The 20,947-nt window shown below is 37.3% G+C and overlaps 1 protein-coding gene across 13 annotated transcripts in view; it reads right to left on the minus strand.

Moving 5' to 3' along the window:
• DLG2 (discs large MAGUK scaffold protein 2) overlaps positions 1-20,947 on the minus strand; it is a 1,965,529-nt gene that overhangs the window by 542,153 nt on the left and 1,402,429 nt on the right. For all 13 annotated transcript variants that reach the window (XM_037042840.1, XM_037042852.1, XM_037042842.1 and 10 more), the window contains one exon: positions 17,978-18,147. In XM_037042840.1, coding sequence (XP_036898735.1) covers positions 17,978-18,147 — 170 coding nt within the window. The remainder of the gene's footprint in view (positions 1-17,977; positions 18,148-20,947) is intronic.

Raw genomic sequence — 20,947 nt, forward strand, 5'->3', positions numbered from 1 at the left:
AGTAGTTTCTTTCTGTTCCATAATTTTAGATTGAGCCATTTGTCTTTTATCTTTTATTTTTTCTAATAATCCCCCATTTTTTTCTTTTTCTTGTAGGTGATGAGGACCAAGATTACATAGGGTTAATAGCCTGAGTTTTAGAGCCAGATTGATTAGTGTCCAGGCTCTGACACCATTAGTGGGATTTCAGGCAAGTTTTTGAACCTCCATATTTGAACATGTAATAGAAGTACTTCACACAGAGTCTTACAAGGGCTAAAAGAGGTAAACAAACAAACACTTAGAGCAATGCCTAATACCTGGTAAGTGCTTAATAAATTAGATTATAATGGTGATGATTCTTTTTGGTTTTGATTGTGGTGTATTTACAGAGTTACTAACTTTTTCTCATCCTGCTCCTGCTTGGGCAGCCCACAGACAGTCTGTTTGCTCTGATACAGTGTATGCCACCAATTTACCCTTTTTAAAAACTTATAATTATTTTGTTTTTCTTTCAGATTTACAATGGGGGAGGTATTCTAATCTGTGCCTGAGGCAAGAGCTGAAGAAGGAGCTGGGGAGAGCTCAATGGAGGTTGGAGTCAGGTGTGCCATTTTCCCCCTTAAAGCACCCAAATTCTGCCATCTTTTGAGATTCTTATTAAATGTGCAATGCCAAAGTGCAACCAGTTGGGTAATTTCTGTAATTCAGGGTCCATGGCTACAGCACCTTAACTTCCATCAGATAATATCAACGCTGCTGCTCATTCCCCCCGCTTTAGATTTTCCCAACAGCAAGTTTCAACTAATGTTTGAAAAAAGATAAGGCTGTCAGGTCAGTGTTCTCCTCTACAGATCTAGTGCCATTAGTGAGAAATCTCGAGCTTTTGTCAATAAGCTACATAGTTTCAGGAGGAGAATGGGAGGGGAGAAGCATCCTACCTTTAGAAGCCTCTGCCACTGTTTCTTTCTTTTGTCATAGTTTTTAAGGGTATTGCTTTAAGTTGTATTTATTCCTTCTTTCATCGCTGTTAGCAAATGGTATTGTTGTCACTAATTTTCCTTATGGTTTGTTCATTTTGTGAGTTACTGTAAGAGAAAATTTCTTCGAGCAGATATGATTAATCTGCTCTCATAACCTGGATACCTGTTTTTCAGTAGTATATACCGATTTTTTTAGGCCATAAGACCCACCTAGGTTTTAGAAGACGAATATAGAAAAAATTGAAGCAAAAAATGTGCTAAAATATTTANTATTGCTTTAAGTTGTATTTATTCCTTCTTTCATCGCTGTTAGCAAATGGTATTGTTGTCACTAATTTTCCTTATGGTTTGTTCATTTTGTGAGTTACTGTAAGAGAAAATTTCTTCGAGCAGATATGATTAATCTGCTCTCATAACCTGGATACCTGTTTTTCAGTAGTATATACTGATTTTTTTAGGCCATAAGACCCACCTAGGTTTTAGAAAAAGAATATAGAAAAAATTGAAGCAAAAAATGTGCTAAAATATTTAATAACATAAATAACATAGGCCGCTGCCCTCCCCCTCCCAACAGTGAGCCAGGTAAGCTGCATTTGGGCTATGAGATACACCCCCCTTTCCTCCTAAATTTGGTGGGGGGAGGAAAAAAGTGCATCTTATAGTCTGAAAAATATGGTGTGGTGGAAAAACTTGTTTATAGGCATTAATTTTATCTTTATCTTTCCATTATTTTTAAACACAATTTTTCCTTACATATGTGGTTTCCATTTTCATCTCTATGTGTGCTGGGCAAATATGTGTCCCTGCCCAATTCCAATCTGTTTCTAAGAATTGTACGGATCTATCTTCAGGTCACCTGTAACTGACATAAATGAGCAAAAGCTGGCTAATGCGAGCTACTGTTACACTACTATTAAGAATGATGTCAATAGCACTGGATATTAGGCTCCATTCACCGATATTAAATTTAATAGACATATATGTAAATTTATAAATTTACACTAAAAATCAATGATCCTAACACAGATGTAATACATTTGATAGCTAGCAGTTAATAGGAAGTATTTTAATGTCCATAAACTTTATATGAACCAAAGAAAAGAGTCTTAAAAGCAAAGCTGACACAATTTTATATTATATTACATTAACAGCATATGGAGTTCACATACAGAACTCTGCTCACCATGGTCTGTATTTACAAGCATACCAAGGAATCCCTTTATACAATTCTACCTATTGTTATTTGGTCAGAGTATTATGAGACTTAAGAAAACTCACAGGATGAAAATAGCAAAATAAAGGGTTTGAGAATCATGATGTATCAAGAATGGTTAATAAACTTGGCATCTTTAGTCTAAAGAAGAGAGAACTAAAAGGAGCCTGGGCAGTGGCCTGTGAATGTGTAAAAGGCTCTCCTATAAAGAATGTCCATATAATATGCTGGAGAGGATAGAGATAATATTACTGGGTAATGTTAAAGGAATTGCAGCTCTCAGATCAATTATGAAAAAGATAAAAACAAATTCAATAATTAGGGTAGTCTCCCAATTGAACAGTTACTACCAGTGTTAGAAAGCTGTTTCTTCCTAGAGCATTAAAGCAGAATATGAAGTTTGGTCAAGGTTTCCTTGCGAAAGCTATGCAAATATTTACCCAGTGGAATTGTAATTATCTATGCACACATACACTTCACACACTGTACTCGAACCACTATCCCCTTTGAGGTTACAACTATGTCTCCATCTACAAGTACTAGTCCTATCGTCTGAGGCATTCACTTAATGTTTTGTTAAACACATGCAAAAGTGTGTATTTTGAGAAATTAGAATATTCAAAACCTAAGAGTTCTTGCAATGAAAATCATTATTTTTTAAAAAACTGGTACCACATTCAGTTGAAGGACAAATACCATATGATCTCACCTCTAACAGGAAGCTAAACAACAAAACAAACAAGCAAGCAAAATATAAGCAAAGACACTGAAATAGAGAACAGGCTGACAGTGACCAGAGGGGAGAGGGGAGGGAATTTCAGGGGAAATAAGGGAGGGATTTAGAGGAACCTATATAAAGGATACATGGACAACAACTGAGAAGGGTGGAAATGGGAGGGAGGGGGGAGCACGGGGGGTGGGATGGGATGGGAGTAATAGACAGAAAACTGTACTTGAAAAATAATTAAATAAAAAAATTGAAAAAAAAAACGGGTACCACATTCAGTTGATTCAAATGAATGCATCTACAAAGGTTAAATTTCCCCATATGACTCAACTATTTACTAACACTCAACAAATATTTTTAGATTCCTGGGAAGTAATTACTGAACCCTTTCTTCTTAAGACTGGTGGCCTATATGGAAAAAGTTATAGGTCTTCTTCATTCATGACTCTAAGACAGTGACTCACCTAGAAAACGTATGTAGTCTGTTTTCTTTGTTATTTTTACTTTTCCTTCTACCTAGCTCTTCTCCTTTTAGTATTGACTGACAATTCTCACCTTTCCTAATATCATCATATTTTGCAAATTTCCAACTTACAGTAGATTCTTGGTGGGATCTCCTAAGTGGTTAACCTACACCATATTCCACGTTTAAACATCCCTAGAATATCTTTCTTTATGGATATTAGAAATAGAGATTTTATTTTACCATTCCTGTTAACTTTTATGTAAGAGATATAATGTCCAAAATTCTCAGCTACACTTGAGTTATGCTCAGAGATGAAATGTAGTATAAGGCTTTTGACTGACAGCTAATAGCATAGGAGCCATGGTCCACGAATAAAAAGTATTGCATGCTTTAATTTTGTTGGACCTCGATGTTCTATAAGAGGAGAAGAATTTAATTTACATTGGTTGATGAACTGGAAAACCAAAATGTAAATCCATTTACATTAGTTAGCAAACCATGATGGATTTAGCATGAAGTCAGCGCCAGCCAGCAGAGGAGGCCTGTCATTGCAGTCTAGACGTGTGCCAGTGTTCTAAGCAGGTATTTGGGAGAAAGGCCAACACTTATTTATTATCATCATTCCTTTGATTTAGCACTTAGAACAGATTGGCTTCATAATTGTTAAAATAAAATATTTATTAAATAAATGGATGATGATTTTCTGTACTTCTGTGCTTTTTAGAAAAGTAAACAAGGGAGAAGAATAATTTAAATTAATTGGGCACTGAGATACACAAACAATTTAAATTTATTAGGCACTGAGATGTATAATGTATCTCATTTAATCCTTAAAATTACCAAGGCAGCTATTTAATATGCCCATTTAATAGTTAGGTAAAGCAATGGTTGGGGATGGAAGAAGTGGTGGGGGGTAGATGCAGACAATTGTACTTGAACAACAACAACAAAAATTTTAAAAAAGATTTAAACTTTGGTGCGGGTCCAAATCCTAGTCTTTTCATGAAATTGATAAAAAAGATTTCTGGTCATAGTACTTACTTACCATGGCAATATTATTCTCTTTTGAAACTTTAAAAATTGCTATACAGGTAAATATTTACCTCAGCAAATACTCACAGCTAGGTAAAGAGAGTTTTCTGTGTGAATTACAAAACTCTTAAATGTTAAAAAAAAAAACCTACATCCAGTACAATGCATTTTTTTAAATCTGAAGTTTCCATGGTAAAATAATTTTGACTTTAAAGATTTGTCAAGGAACCATAAATTCTATCAAAATTTATGAGCTAAGAAATAAACTAAACAGTTAAGAAACAAACTAAAAACAAAATAAAACAAAAATACAATGGTCACATGTTAGCCTCAAATGGCAAATCAGAGACATGGCTTAATTACTTAATTTCCAGCAAAAGTAATCAATTGTTTTACTCTTTCATAATGTTATAATGTACAAAACAGTGGTGGTGAAAGGGGCAATATTTGCAGTTTGTTTTTTAGTGAATAAAAGTAACTTTCTACAATATCTCAGGAGAGAAATTTTCTGCAGATATCATTATAAAGAGTGACCAAATATTAGCTAAAAAAAGAGCATTCCAATCCACAAGCACATACTTTTTATCCAGAAATAATCAGAAATGAACCACGTACATATTCAAGAAACTCTACAGAAAGTTCTTGGGAACATAATGAACTCATCAATGTGTTGTAAGGATTTATTTTGGGGGAGGGAGGGCAGGCAAAGAGGTAGTAATTTAGCCACAGTTTATTTCCAAGAAGACTATTTTCCTGGCTTAACGCAAATAGGCATTTTCTTTTTGATTTTGAATATTATATTTCAATAAAATGTTGCATTACACATGCACTCACTCAAATCTCCTTGTGTTCCAAAGAAACAATTTTGGTAAATCAAAAGGACTCAGAACATTTCAGCATTGAAAGGAAAATGTAGTGTTTTGAGATTTTATGCCAAACAGGTAAATTTGTCATTTATTCTTATTAAGAGTCAAACCATTGTTAAGAATGGCCCTTTAACACAAACAGGTCTACCCACCACTTAGAACTCAGTAGCCAGAACATGGGCTTGAATAAAGAGTAAACTGTGCCTTGCATTCAGAGACAGATTTGAACATTCATTAAAAATGAATACAAATTATAATTTATCCCATGGCAAGAAAAAGGGAAATGCATGGTATCCCTCAATGCAGTGAATGGTTCGATGCTAGTATTCAAAAACCAGTTGTGTAACCTTTGTGTTTAGTTTTTACCCAGTGGTTTGATAAATGGCTTTGGTATAAACTGCTGAATTCTGGACAAGTAAAAACTTTGCAAAATCTAAACACTCCCAATTATTGTAGTCAGGGGGTAGTAGATCATCAGCAAAGCTATCCATGGACAGGACATAAAAAGAAGTATTTCAATGCAGGCAATCTCTGCTCTGTTAAGGGCAGTGCATTTAATTTTCCATTAGAATATTCACTCATTCAATGTTCACCGAGCAATTGTTTGCTAGATCCTAGCAGCTCTGGAATTCCATACCAAAAATCTAGTTGTAGAACGGTTATTTTATCAAATGACTGCCTCTGAAAACTGTCAGATGGATTTCTCACATCAATACCGAAAAAGATCACTCTGGTCATATTAGTGTCAGAGGGAAAAGGTCAAGAGCAAATGGAGGAATAAGGGGGCAGATTAGAGAGAGAAAACGAGTATGCAGATGTACACAGCCCAGAAAACATCGAGTCAGACATTTGAGAAATTGTCTGTAATGTGAGACTCAGGTCAAGTCAATATTTAACCAAGCTGGACAACATACATGTCAAAAGGTTTTAAAGAAAACAATAATACAAAAATCTTCAGATATTTGGAAATTGGCTTTTGGTTAATTGGTCTGTTAAGCAAAGTGCTCGATGCTTGAAACGCTGTTTTGTTCCAATTTTTTGAACAGACAGTTTCTGTAATTTATGAAAAAAAAATAGGCCAAACCAATGGCTGCTCTCTTAAGGGACTCCCTTTGCCAGTGAAACAAGTCAGCCTCTCTCTCGGCCATTTCTTTTCCCCGCTGCCATAATACAGGGACGGTGATCATTTGTCTTGGAATCTCCTCCATTTCTTTGCCCCAAACTTCCCCATTTCTACGAAGACTTGGTCACAGAATCAACATAGAGCTTGTACTTTTCTTTTAAGTGTTCACTAAATGCTTTGAATTAAGCACAGAATAGAGATCATAACTCAGTGTCTTAGTGTTAGAATGAGTAGTTTGTTAATCTCCTTAATTTGAGTTATTGCTATCTATCCTTTCTATGCCCCATGGATCATGTAGATGGCCTGGTAACTAAAGAAGAGGAAGGAATAAAGCATGTTAGAAGTTCTTAGGAGTGGAATGTTGCTTCTGATTGGGCCAGTTAGTGAAGCTATATGGAGGAGGTAGAATTAAACTGGCTTGGCGTGCGGGGGATAGAACAAGGTCAGTGGGTAGGAGTCCCAGTGGTAAGAGAAGGCATTCCAAAGGTGGGAAGGAGATGAGCAAAGGCCTAGAGGCATGGTCGTAGAAACTGTATTAAGAAATTGTACATAGGCCAGCTCACCTGGGTCAGGAGCTGCATCAATGGGAGAAAAGAGAAAACTGAAAGGAAATACTGTTGCTGCAGGAGGGGAAATCATTGAGGACCTGAAATGCTACATTATGAAATTTAGATTTTTACTACCCAGTGACAGTGGAAAACCACTAGAGGCTTTTGATGCTTGGAGAACAATTCCCAGGGCTGTGATTTTGGGAAGACTGATTTAGGAGAGGTGTGTAGGGAGGGACTGGCAATGTGGTCTACTCGAATAGATCAGACACAATACAGGTTTGGGAAAAAGTAGGTTTATAGTTGTGAATAAGTGAAACACAAGAGTGAATAATACAAGAGTTTATTCCTGTATCATGTATTAATATTGTATTGTTTTCCATGTGAAAAAATGTAAAATCTACTTTTGCCACACCCTGTAAAATAAAGATAAAAGCATCATAGTAATGGCAATAGGGAATTTAAAGATAAAACTAGTTATTTTAGAAGTAAATTCTAAAGGACATGATGCCTGACTTGAAAAAGGCAGGAAAGGGTGAGATAAGAATAAAAAGAAAAGGGCTCTGAGCTACAATGTTCACTGCATTTTTAAGTCTTCACCAATACAAACCTCTATCTCTCTAAACAGATGATATTTAAAAGCATTTAAAAAATAATGAAGGAGAATGGCTGAAATTTGTCACCTGAGAGACTTTACCACTTTTAGTTTTCATTAAAGAATAAGGTGATTTACATACAGCCACAAACAAGTCTACGTTTGGATGGTAGTAAAGCTGTGGCTTTCACACGTTCAGTTTTAGGATTTGGACTTCAACTATATTATCCCTAAGCAACAAGGACAACTGAAAAAAAAAAGGCATTTCATTTCCTATATAGCACAGGAGGCAAACACAAGGCCCACAGGCTGAACCCCGCCCTCTACCTTGTTTTATTCAGTCTGGCACCTTGTTTCTACCCAGCAGCAGCGCTGAGCTCTTTGTCCTTAGCTAAGGCGTAGTTACACTTGTACAGTCCTAAAGTTACATTAGGCCCTTTGAAGGCAACTGAGAGGCTGATGTGACCCCTGGTGAAAATGAGTTTGACACCCTTGATATATAGGTTTAAGCCACAAACATAGTAGCCTGCGCCTGTTTAGTTATATACCTCCTTAGAAGTTATGACTTAGAGTGTTCTTGGGAAAGTCACTAGAAAGACTTTTATTGCAAATCTATTTCCTGGGAAACCACATGTGTACTTCAGATTTTCTTCCTTGCCTATTTCTGGTTGCTTGGCAAGTTTAAATGGATTTGCCTAATCACTGCTTCCTGCATGATTACCATTTTTTTCTCTGACTGCCCACACACAGCCACCCCAGCTGCTTTCAGTGACCAAAGCTATAACTGTGAGGTTAGGAAAAATTTTATATATTGTTAAGAAAAGACATTCTAAAGCAGTATTGCATATTACTCAAATATTCATTACTGAAATACATGGAGATAAATCACCAACCAAATGATTTCAGTTGAATATTGGAAAGATTAGCCCTGCTATAAAGACAGATCACATATACCAAAGGTCATTGAAGAAATAGGAATTCATACAAATATAAAATAAATACAAGGTATACACCGAAAAACAGTAAATTTAATTTTGCCTATGGAGAAGGACTCATGGACATGAATAACAGTGTGGTGATTGCTGAGGGGAGGGAATATAAAGTGACTAAAGGGTAATGGAAAAAATACAATAAAGATTCAATTTAAAAAAGAATCCTTTGATATTTTATCTATGCAATAGGAAGGAATAACACTTTACCTTGTAAGCCATGTAAAGGCAAACAAAACCAAAAACATCCCACAATAAAAATAATCTGGGTATTAAAAATATCTATGCAGAGCCCTGGCTGGTGTAGCTCAGTGGATTGAGCATGGGCCTGCGAACCACATGATCGCGGTTCGATTCCCAGTCAGGGCACATGCCTGGGTTGCAGGCCAGCTCCCGGCGGGGGACCCACGAGAGGCAACCATACATTGATATTTCTCTCTCTCTCTCTCTTCTTCCCTTCCCCTCTAAAGATAAATAAATAAAATCTTAAAAAAATATCTATACAGAGGATTTAATAGAGCTCCTGGGCAAGGTGGTGGTATAGGTAAACACTAGTATCCACAGCCTCCCACAACTATATCAAAATTACAACTAAAATACAGAACAACCATCATTCGGAATTGCCTGAAATCTCACTAAAAAGAAGTCCTATAACTAAGGATATAAAGAAGGCATATCAAGACTGGTAAGAGGGATGGAACTCAAAACCAGGCTGGCCTCACACCCATATGTGGCAGATAAAAATCAGGAGGGATATCTCAGCCTCAGAAGTTCTCCTTGAGGAGTAAGGGGTCCCAGCCCTACACCAGAACAACCAGACCAGTGTTCCAGGGCCAGAAAGAGAAGTCCTCATAACTTCAGGAAGTGAAAACCAGCAGAGGTTGTGGCTGAGTGAGCCAGAGGGCTTCTGCAGTCCCAGGCATTTCTCTTAAAGGGCCCACGCATGGGACGTAGGCTCATTCACTCTGGGCTCCACTGCTGCAGCAGCAGCTTGAAAGGTACCAGGGACATATGAGAAGGAACTGAATTGTTTGGCTTCAGAACAAAGGCTGGAGAGGGGGCAGCTTCCTCCTAGACTTAAGTGCTGGCAGAGGCCATTGTTCCTTTGCTAAATCCTCTGCGACAGAGCCAGTAGGCAGGCTTCATGTCCCAGTCTCCATCAACCTGGACTACACTGTTAGCTACACCCAGGTGATAGATAACCTGAGACTCTGCCCCACACAACTTGCAGGCTCATCAGTTCCAGGGGATTTTTCATAAAAATGGCCTTTCTTGGCTCATGCTGCAGACTTTCCTAAAATGTCTCAAACAAGCAGCATCTGGCTTTGGGTTGCCCATACCTCTTGCTAAGTGGCCCAGGCCTTGGTTCCCAGCTTGGTCCCTCCTGAGCACATCAAAGTCCATCTGGCACAAGTAGCAGCCATTTACAGATGGCTCTATAGCTCATTCCTGAGTGACCCCGAGTGGGGCATAGGTGGAATAGTTGATTTTGGTCTGCACCTCCCAGGAGGACCTAGAGCCAGCGCACCTGGTAGACAGATTCAGATCATGCCAAAGGAACAGATCATGTTCCTTCATAAGGAACACACTGAAGGGGCGGACTCAGCGGGAACCAGAATTTTGCTCAGTGGGGTCAAGCCCTACACAGCAGACCCTCCATGGTGGTTGCCACCAGTCCTCAAAGCTAATTGGCCTGGGAGTAAGTCCTTCGCTAATGTGCTAACAGCAATCAAGGCTCGACTATGACAAGAAGGTGCACACAGCCCACACCTGGAGCTCCTGGCTCAGGTAATCAGGGAGGCTGTGCCACTGGGCCCTACAGAACACCTATTATGTAAGACCACTCTACAAAGACTGGAAGATGTAGCAGCTGTACCTAACACAAAGAAACAAATACAGGGGGGCAGCAAAATGAGGAGACAGGGATACTCCAAATAAAAGAACGGAACAAAACTCAAGAAAAAGAACAAAATGGAGACAAGCAATCCACCAGATGCAGAGTTCAAAACACTGGTTATAAGCATGTTCAATAAACTCAGAAGAGTAGCTAAACTTAGTGTTAAACACAAATGGATTAAATGCTACAACCAAAAGACATATAAAAAAAGATCCTTACATATGCTATCTATAAGAAACTAACTTCAGATTGAAAGACATCCACGGATTGAAAGTAAAGAAACAAAAACATAGTTTATGAAAATGGAAATTAAAAAATATTTAGGGTAGTAATATTTATATCAGGCAAAATAGACTTTTAAATAATGGCTACAACAAGAGAAATAAAAGGACCCAGAAATTCTACTTCCGAGCATTTAACCAAAGGACCCAAAACAGTAAATTGAAAAGACATGTGCATCCATGCGTTCAGTGCAGTATTATTTAGTACAGTTAAGATATGGAAATAACCTAAGTGTCAATCAATAGATGAGTGATTAAAAGAGTGATGCATATGCACAATGGAATATGACTCAGCACAAACAAGCACGAAATGTTGGCATCCGCAACGACATGAATGGATCTAGAGGGTGTTGTGCTGAGTGAAATAAGTCAGACAGAGAAAGATAAATGCTGGATGATTTCACTGAAGCATGAAATCTGAAAAACAAAATAGGGGCAAGCAGAACCCTAAGAGACTCATAGGTACAGAGAATAATCTGATGGTTGCCAGATGGGAGGGGATTGGTGGGTTGGGTGAAAAAGGTGAAGGGACTGAGAAGTACAAATTGGTAGTTATGTAAAATACAGCATAGAGAGTAGTCAATAATATGGTAATAACTAATTATGGTGTCAGATGGGTGCTAGATTTATCAGGGTGATCACTTCGTAAGTTATGTAAATGTCTAATGACTGGGTTGCATATCTGAAAATAATATTATATATCAACTCTAATTGAAAAATGATAATTATTTAAAATATATTTAATAAATGCTTATAACTGTTCAAATAGCAGAATAGCCTTATTCATAATTATTTCATTAAAGATTATTAATAAATAGTGATTAAATAAATCCATCAGATATTTCCCCAATATTTTACAAAATATAGGAAAGATTCAGAATATTAATTTGACAGGGTTTTAGACAAATGTTTCTAGTTCTGCCTCATTGAGATGTCCTTTGCAGATGCATCTCATCCTAACATGTCCCCAAATTAATTCCTAATCTTCTCCCACTTGAGGTTTCTCCACAGTTTCCCCTGAATGGTGTCATTTACTGAAATGCATTTACTGAATGACACCATAATCCATTCATTTGCTCAGTTAGAAAAATGGCCCTCATCCTTGAAAATACCCTATTTCTAGGTAATCAATAACTGGCATGAACTCTATCTCCAATGTACAACTTTTTTATACCTTTTTTCTTCAAGTAACTTCTAACTGATCTATGCTTCCAGTCACGTCCATTTCGATGTGTTTTCTTCACAGTGAATGAATGATCATTTAAAAATGACAAATTTGATCATGTCACTCCCATACTGAAAATTTCAAAATAATTTCTTATTGCACTTGAAATAAAAATACAAATCTTTAAATATGGTCAACAAAGCTGTGCATGGTGTGCCCCTGCTTACCTTGATGACATCATTTCACGTCATTCATTATTCTATCATTAAAATTCCATCACAACTGACATCTTTTATTTCCTAGAAGGTATCAAATTTTTCCTACATTAGGGTCTTCATACAGTCATGCTTTTACTTCCATCTGGATGTTCTTCTCTTTACTTGGATAACTCCTATTTTTACTTATATTTCAAGGTTTAGCTTACATGGTACTTCCTCAAAGAAGTCTTATTTTACCCACTATTTGATTGCTACCTCTTCATAATCTCCTCCCCCCATTTATATGAAGAAAACACCTATAAGACTATAATCTTGAGCAAAAACTATCTTTTCATTTCTTTGTCAATCTCCATTATCTGGCTTTGTGCTAAGGACATAATACATATTTACTAAATATTTGTGGAATCATTGGAAGACTAAATTGATGAGCACACCCAGTTAGCTCTATATTATACACACATGCTCAAGACTGGTTGGCTCAGCGGGCTGGAGTGTTGGTGCCCATGCCCTCAATAAGGGCAGATAAGGACCTGTAGGCACATAAAGATTTGAATTCTCTGGAGGATTTTGTCTCTCCTGGTTAAAATGAACCACATCTTTCATTCTGCCTCACTGGAATAATAGCTCAAACTTCATCACAGAGCTGGTTTCATTCTGCTTTGCTTTAAAGTTAGTGGACTTTATGCCTGCCTTTCCCATGATAACATTCTGATTCCCCCATCAAAATCACTTCTGATACATCTTCATCCTTCATAGTGCATAAAAGTCTCCATGATATGAGTTAAACATTGGTAAAAATTTCTTTTAAATACATGATCATTCAAAAATAAAGCATTATATGTGCTAAGTGAAGATTGCAAGTATCACCAGATTTAGTGTAGAATCCAAATTAATTATTCAATTTACTCTGATTCAGCACTCCCCTGTTTAAGGCACTGTGAGGAGCATTAGGAATTTAAACAATGATTAAACAGTTCCTGTCCCAGGACCTCAATAAGCTTTATATAAGCAAACAAAACCCCATCAGTGATCTTGGTGTGGTGACAGTACAAGAAAGTGTACCTGGCCTGGCATAATCCCAACAGGCCCAACAGGCCCACACCCTCCACAGGGATTTGGCAGAAGTCTGTTTCAGGAATATAAATTTAGTTCTAACAGTTTCCTTGTTCTCCTAGTCTCACTAAACCAAGCCCAGGTATAACCCCGTGGCCCCTACACTGTGCACTGCCAATTGGGTTGTTGCTTGGGTATCCCTGGTTGATTAATGTTGATTCCTGTCCCCCCTTCCATGTCCCTGGACAATTCCTGCTCCACTCCAGGATCAAAGGAAAAACACTTCAGACCCATATAAACCAGCCAGAGGGGGCCCTGGTACCAAAGATAAAGACCATAAAAATGGGGTTCCTGACAAAATTAAAGAGTCCTGGCCATGGATTCTCTAGAGCCCTTAACTGCTCTGCTGAGCAGATGGAGGTCATTGAGTGACTCAGCTAGGAAGAGGCCTGCTAATAAATGGCAATGCTCTGCTGGGAACTTAAAATTAGTATTTGCCTTAGGGCTGTGTCGAATAACTGCTGGTAATTGAACTGTAGAAATACCTACATTATGTATGTGTGTGTGTGTGTGTCTCAAAAGAAATAGTGTGATGCTCATTTTGTTTTGCTTTAAAGAACATTTCAAATAGGATTTTAGTAAACATGTAGGGTAGAAAGTCCTTTCCTTCATACCACCAGACACTGTGGTATAAAATGTTTTACTTTTCTTTCTCTTTTTTCCCCCGAAATTTAATTCTGTGATTTTAATGCACTAAATTTAACCTGTGAGGAATCTTTATTTTCATTACACTGCCAAACAATTGTTATGAAGGCCAAAACCATACGTAGCACAGAATACTACAAATTTCATGCATAGACAAGGCTTGTCCAGAAACTGTTCAGCTATGTACTATGAAAAACAGAGACATTTATTGAAGAAGATACAAGATGCAAGAAACATTGTACATAGAATAATGATATCTCAGTCCCTTTCAAAGTAGGTACCTTGGGACCTCATGTAGTTCTCCCAATTGCAATCAGCTGCCCTTTCATATTTTCCTGAATCTCATCGAGTTTGAACTCTCTTCCCTTTCAAAGGTGATTTTAGTTTTGGGAAAAGTCAGAAGTCACAGGGTGCCAAATCTGGGTTGTAGTGGGGCTGAGTCACCTGGCTTTGATGTTTGGCCAAAAAACTTTGCATGGATGTGGTGCATGAGCAGGTGCCTTGTTGTGATGAAACTGCCAATCAACAGTTGCCCAAAGCTGATGCCTGCTGAATCATCTGAATAGATTCTGCAAAGGAATGTTCAAGCTTAACTCAAAATGATGCAGATTTGTTGCTTTACTAAGTCATTTTGAATGCAACAGCCACACAGTACACATGCTCACTCAATGGAATTTACTGTCCCTACTGACTAGCACAGTGAAGTCATCGCTGTTCATGCATGCACATTCAGTCCACTCTCTTTGGCTGCCAGGTCATGTCAATGTCCCACAAACTGTCCCTGTTACATCAACCATGGCTGGACTTTTTCTGGACAGACCTCATATTACTAATATTTGTTGGGAAGTGAATTTTTGCCACTTTATACGAATTGATTCATTTAATCCCCATATCTCTAGGGGCAAGCACTACTACTATTCCCAATTTATAGGAGAGAAAATTAAGGCTTGGAGATTTTAAGCAATTTGCCCAAGGTCAAAGAACTAGTAAGTTGCAGAATGTGAAAAATTATATACATGGAGCCATGTCAAAAGCCACGATCCCAGAGGAATTGCCTTGCATGTCTTTACTCCTCACACCTTTAGAATGTTTGAAATGGGAATAATAACCTGTGGATTGGGCCAATCCAACATTGGAGTCTTAAACAACTGTTTGCAAAGCTAATAGAAAATCAGATATTTTGAATATGAAGACTGAAAATTAAGGACATTCTTTAGAATTAGAATTACCATGTATAGCTAGAAAATAAATTTCCTTATTTGTACCTGTAGAAAGTCTATCCTTAGCTGATTAGCATCAGTAGAAATTTCTTCCTTTTTTATGCAAATTATTTCCCTTTCCTTTCTCATAAATACCATTGCTTTCACCTTACAACTGTAACACTATTTGAGTTTCTGTCTGAGTCAGTACTTCTTCGAACCACAGTATTTTTTTATGTAAAATGAACTCTTGCTACCTCTCACTTTGGCTTTCTAATGTTTTTCTGTCCTTTTTAAAAAATATATTTTATTGATTATGCCATTACATTTGTTGTTCTATTCCCCTCTTCATTCCCCTCCACCCTGCACACCCCCTCCCCAACCATTCCCCTCCTTTAGTTTATGACCATGTGTCTCAAGTTCTTTAGATTCTATATTTCCTCTACTATTCTTGTCCTCCCCCCTATCTATTTTCTACCTATTGTCTATGCTATTTTCTGTACCTTCTCCCCCCTTCTCCTCCTCCCACTCCCCTGTTGCTAACCCTCCATGTGTTCTTCATTTCTATGGTTCGGCTCCTGATCTAGCTGTCCTCTTGGTTTGCTTTTGTTTTAGGTGTGGTTGTTGATAACTGTGAGTTTCCTGTCCTTTCACTGTTCATTTTTTTATCTTCTTTTTCTTAGATAAGTCCCTTTAGCATTTCATATAATAAGGGCTTGGTGAAGATGAACTCCTTGAACTTGACCTTATCTGAGAAGCACTTTATCTGCCCTTCCATTCTAAATGAAAGCTTTGCTGGATAAAGCAATCTTGGCTGTAGGTCTTTGGATTTCATGACTTGGAATACTTCTTTCCGGCCCCTTCTTGCCTGTAAGGTCTCTTTTGAGAAATCCACTGACAGTCTGATGGGAACTCCTTTGTAGGTGACTGTCCCCTTATCTCTTGCTGCTTGTAGGATTCTCTCCTTCATTTTAATCTTGGCTAATGTAATTATGATGTGCCTTGGTGTATTCCTTCTTGGGTCCAACTTCTTTGGGACTCTCTGAGTTTCCTGGATTTCCTGGAAGTCTATTTCCTTTGCCAGACTGGGGAAGTTCTCCTTTATTATTTGTTCAAATAAGTTTTCCACTCGTGACTGTTTCTTTTCCCCTTCTGGTACCCCTATAATTAGGATGTTGGAATGTCTAAAGATGTCCTGGAGGTTCCTAAGCCTCTCCTCATTTTTTTGAATTCTCATTTCTTCATTCTTTTCTGGTTGAATGTTTTGTTCTTCCTTCTGGTCCATTCCATTGATTTGAGTCCCAGTTTCCTTTCCATCACTATTGGTTTCCTGTGCATTTCTCTTCATTTCAATTAGTTTAGCCTTCATATGTTCCTCTCATTTGTGACTATAATAACTGTGCCTTCTCCCACAACCAAGGAAGAATCCCACGACCCAGGTGACCCAGGCGCACAGGCAGTGGGGTAGCAGTGTGGACCCAGTGAGGGTACGGGATAGGCTGAGTGCGGTCACACATCCACGTGTGGATAAACCAGCAGACGTGTGAGCAGTGAGACGGACCTCGCAGGCCCCAGTGGCTTTCTATTTTTAGTTTCAGAATGTCTTGGGTTCAAGCCTAGCATTTTTGGTCTAGAGCCTACACTTTTAACCAGCAAGCTCCACTGCTCATCACATGCTACATATTGGTTAACTGCATAATTCTCATAAGCCCCATGAGAGAGATACTACCAGTATGAATCCATTTGGTAATGAGGAGATTGGTGCTACCAATGTCAAAGTGGTAAAAAGGAGGCTTTCAAACTTAGTTCTGTCTGACTCTTCTACCTGAGATCTTAAATACCACCGACTACCACCTCCCAGAGAAGGTGGTATGCTTTTTATTTTTAATTGCATACAGCATTAGAGATAAAATAGATTTTAAGATAAAGGGAAGACGGGAGGGAAGAGGGGGATAATGGGGGAAAGAAGGGGAAGAAGGGTCAAGTCAGGGAGCATGTGAAAAGGATCCACGGACAAAGGCAATAGGGAGAGAATTGACTGTAATTGAATGTGGGAGTTTGGGAGTGGGTAGGGTAGGGGAGGGTAATGGGGAGGAAATCAGGGCAATTGTAATTGAACAACAATAAAGAAAAGATATAGGGAAGAGATTTTACTAAAATATTACGGTAACTATAAACTCATTATCTTCTAAAATATTTAAAGTACTTAAGCCAGTTATTAGATTTTTCTAAAATATGTGAAATACTGTTAAGCTACTATTGAATGTCATCATTCTGAAAAGCAGGATTCAAATGACTATTCTTAAACATTAAAATAATTATGCATCTCAATGTTTATGTGATTTCCCAGGATAACTGCAATTACCTCAGGAGAGGTAATTTTTGTGAGCATTTCATAAAACAAATTTTAACTTATTTTGACTATTGCAAATATAAAATGTGACTTAGTATTTGTTGGGTAAAATACATCAGAGTATTGCAAAATAAAAACATCACAACAGTGTTTTAAAATATGACAGTTGCCATTTCAGGATAGATTATTTTAATTATTATTATTATCATCACTATTAATGTTTTTCCAAATGAGAAGGGTAACCATTTATATCTGAAAAATTGGAAGGTATTAATATGCCAGCCAAGCTATTAGGATCTGCTAGGATGTAAAATTTATAGAAAAAATTTAAATGGTTATTGTTATTATTGCTTTTAAGGATATTTCTACATAAATCTATTCTCTTTTTCTCTGCCTTCACATTTAGAGTTTTGGCTTCTTTTACACTCTGTGATAAGCACTACTGCAGGGTTTCAGATCTTGAGGTCCACGCCGAATATCAGGGCAGAAAAGAAGAGAGTACATTGAAGGTGGGTTATAGCATAAACTTTAAGAAAATGGTTTGTCATCAGCGTCCTACTGTGCAGTCATTTATGGTTTTATTACCTTTCGGTCCTTTGAACAGTTTGATTTCCACAACAGTCTCCAAAATGGGTCGTCTTCTCCGCACGTAGAGCCTAACGATAGACCCCGCCTCTTTGAGGGCTTCCACGGCCTTACTGTGGGAAACCTCTGACACATCCACCTCGTTCACCCGCAGGATACAATCATTGACCCTGAAAGGACAGGAGAATGCAAAGCTCAGAAGTGTTGAGGAGGATTTCTCAAAGAATATTATTATGACCTAACCTTGTGAAGTGGCGGAGCAAAGAAAATAAGCAATTTTAAAACAATTCCATGCAGAAAGAAAATTTCAAATGAAGAAAATTAAAAAGAATAAAACACACTCAGCTTTCCCAGCCTTTTCTACATTGACTACACTGCTGGTCAAGGCCTATCATGAACTTCAGTCCATGAATATCTGACCGGGAATGCATCAGGTGTGGTGTAATTAGAAGGACACATAGCTTCCAGTTACATCATAAGTTTGATTGGTTTTAATTGGTTGGACTGAGGGTTACAGAACTGCACAGTATATCTGCAAAGTACAAGCATATATCTGCAATCCACCCAGGATTACTCATCTTCATTGCAAGCCCTCTGGTTGAAGTGAACATCATCTCTTACCTGGGTTACTTCCACAGCCTTCTAACTACTCTCCCTGAATTCTCTGTTGTCACCCTTCAACCCATTTTCCACACAGTGCCCAGGATGAGGTGAGTAAGCCATGGTTGATTGCTTACTCACCTTCCATTCCTTAGTTCCCTGATTTTGTTCAGGACATCCATTCCTTAGAAAATATTTGTTAAATAAGTGTAAGAATAAGTCTAAGTTCAATTATTGAGCCCTCCATTTCCCAAGTTTATAAATATTGGTAATTTTCTTAACCTCTCTAAGCCTCCATATTCTTTCTCATCTGTAAAATAGATATATAAATAATACCTGCTATAAAAACTTTGGGCAAAAAATAAATGAGATAATGTACCTATAAATTCTTAGCACAGACCCTGGTATGTAATAAGCACCTAATAAATGATTGTTATTTGTGGCCAATTTGTTCATTTAGAATATTAAGTAGTGGATTCTTTCCATAGTCTTATGGAATAAAATTTATTAAGATATAAATGAGAGTTGTACCAACTGGCTAATATTTTAGTATAAACCTGCCAAGAATTTGGGTAGAGATTTGATATGATCTCATGTCTTCCTAGTTGAAAATTTGGGCTCTTTCTTTTTAGGATCACCTACAGTAAGTCTTCACAATGCTGTTGACAGGTTCTGCAACTTCAAGCAAAACAATATACAACAAGACCAATTTTACTGTAGTCTAAATGATATAAACAAAAGTAAAAGTTCCTATATGATATTATCAACTTAATAATGAAATGACATTAAATGAAACACCATTATTTGAGGACCTAATGTACATTTAATGTGATGAACAGTTTGATCTATATTGTGTACATCAATACAAAATTATAACATGGTAGTAGAAATATTATAGAAAAAAGTATAGAAAAATTTTCTATCATTTTCTACAATTTTTATACCTCTTTGAGGAGCTGAGATATAGAAACTTTTATTTCACTGAGAACCCTAATTAGCCTCAAAATCCTGAAATGGAACATTTCATTTACTAAGATTTAATGATGTCATTTTATCATAACAGATGCTATGGCTTTAATAGGTTTGCACATACATTTCCTTTTTGACTGATTAAAAACTAATTCATGGAAAACTACCAATTAAAATAGTGTGGAGAATAGAGGCATCATGGGTGCCAGTCTCCAGGCAGCAGCTGGTCCTTTGAGAGTGGGTAATTTTTTCATCTCATGATAATGCAAAAACATAATGTTTACCATCACCCCATGCTCAGAATACTAATCATATCTCAAAACACTGCTTACCATTGAAAGGAGTAGATGATATTTAAAAAATTCTCCAGGCTCTATTCTTTCAAACAAATAACTTTTTTCTTTTGTATACAGTGTAAACCTTAATTGTCTATTGCTGGGGTAAGGAAATCACAGCCTAAATCAGATGGTTTTTCCTGAACATGTAGATGAAGTACACAGCTTTAGCGCACTGAAAAAAGCATTGGACTAGCAGTCAGAAGGCTTAGATATGAGTCCCAGTTGCATATCTGCTATGTGACCGTGGTCAAATTACTTCATCTCTTTGAACTTCTGTTTCCCACAGAAAGAGTAAGCATGCTTGAAGTTAGTGGGAGGAGTAACTGGACAGATAACAGATATGAATATATGTGTCAATTGTAATATAGGACACTTCTTAGAGTTACAGCTATTGATTGGTGACTCAAAGATGTGGTCCTGGAAGATTTGTTAAAAGGTAAATAGGATGGAAATTGAAATTTTTAGAGGGTCTATTATCTGCCAGACCATTCTGATCACTTCATTTATTTAAGTGTTCACACTTAAATCAGAACAATTATGAATCATTGATTCCCATTTTGTAAGACAATTAAATTTTACTGACAAGGTACAATGCTGGTGAGGTACAATTTCTAACTGGGTGTGTATTTTTCTGAAGCCTCTGCTGATATAATGTTATTCAGACTTGATTGTTTTAAATGAAAAAAGAAATTGCGAGTATAAAGAGGGGAATTTACATTCAAATTCTTTTTTTAAATAATTTTTTATTTAATTCTTGTTCAAGTAGAGCTTTCTGTCTTATATTCTCAATCCTGCCCGCCCCCCACCCCATGCTCCCCGCCTCCCTCCCATTACATTCAAATTCTTAAAATAGAAAGGAAAGAATACTAAGCCAAACTAGGGCACTCAACTTCCCTTCCACCCAATCACTTCAAAAAGCATTTAATTAGAAGGTCATAGCTATTTAAAATTAATTTTCTTTCCCTACCAGTAGATAACCTTTGTGAGTAAAACCACTGTTTGCATTTATTCTGAAACACATAGATATACTACTAGCTTCAAAAAAAAAAACCTTTTCCCAGTA

The sequence above is a fragment of the Sturnira hondurensis genome, unplaced genomic scaffold (assembly GCF_014824575.4).
Source record: "Sturnira hondurensis isolate 20B ecotype Veracruz unplaced genomic scaffold, ASM1482457v3 Scaffold0003801, whole genome shotgun sequence".
NCBI lineage: Eukaryota > Metazoa > Chordata > Mammalia > Chiroptera > Phyllostomidae > Sturnira > Sturnira hondurensis.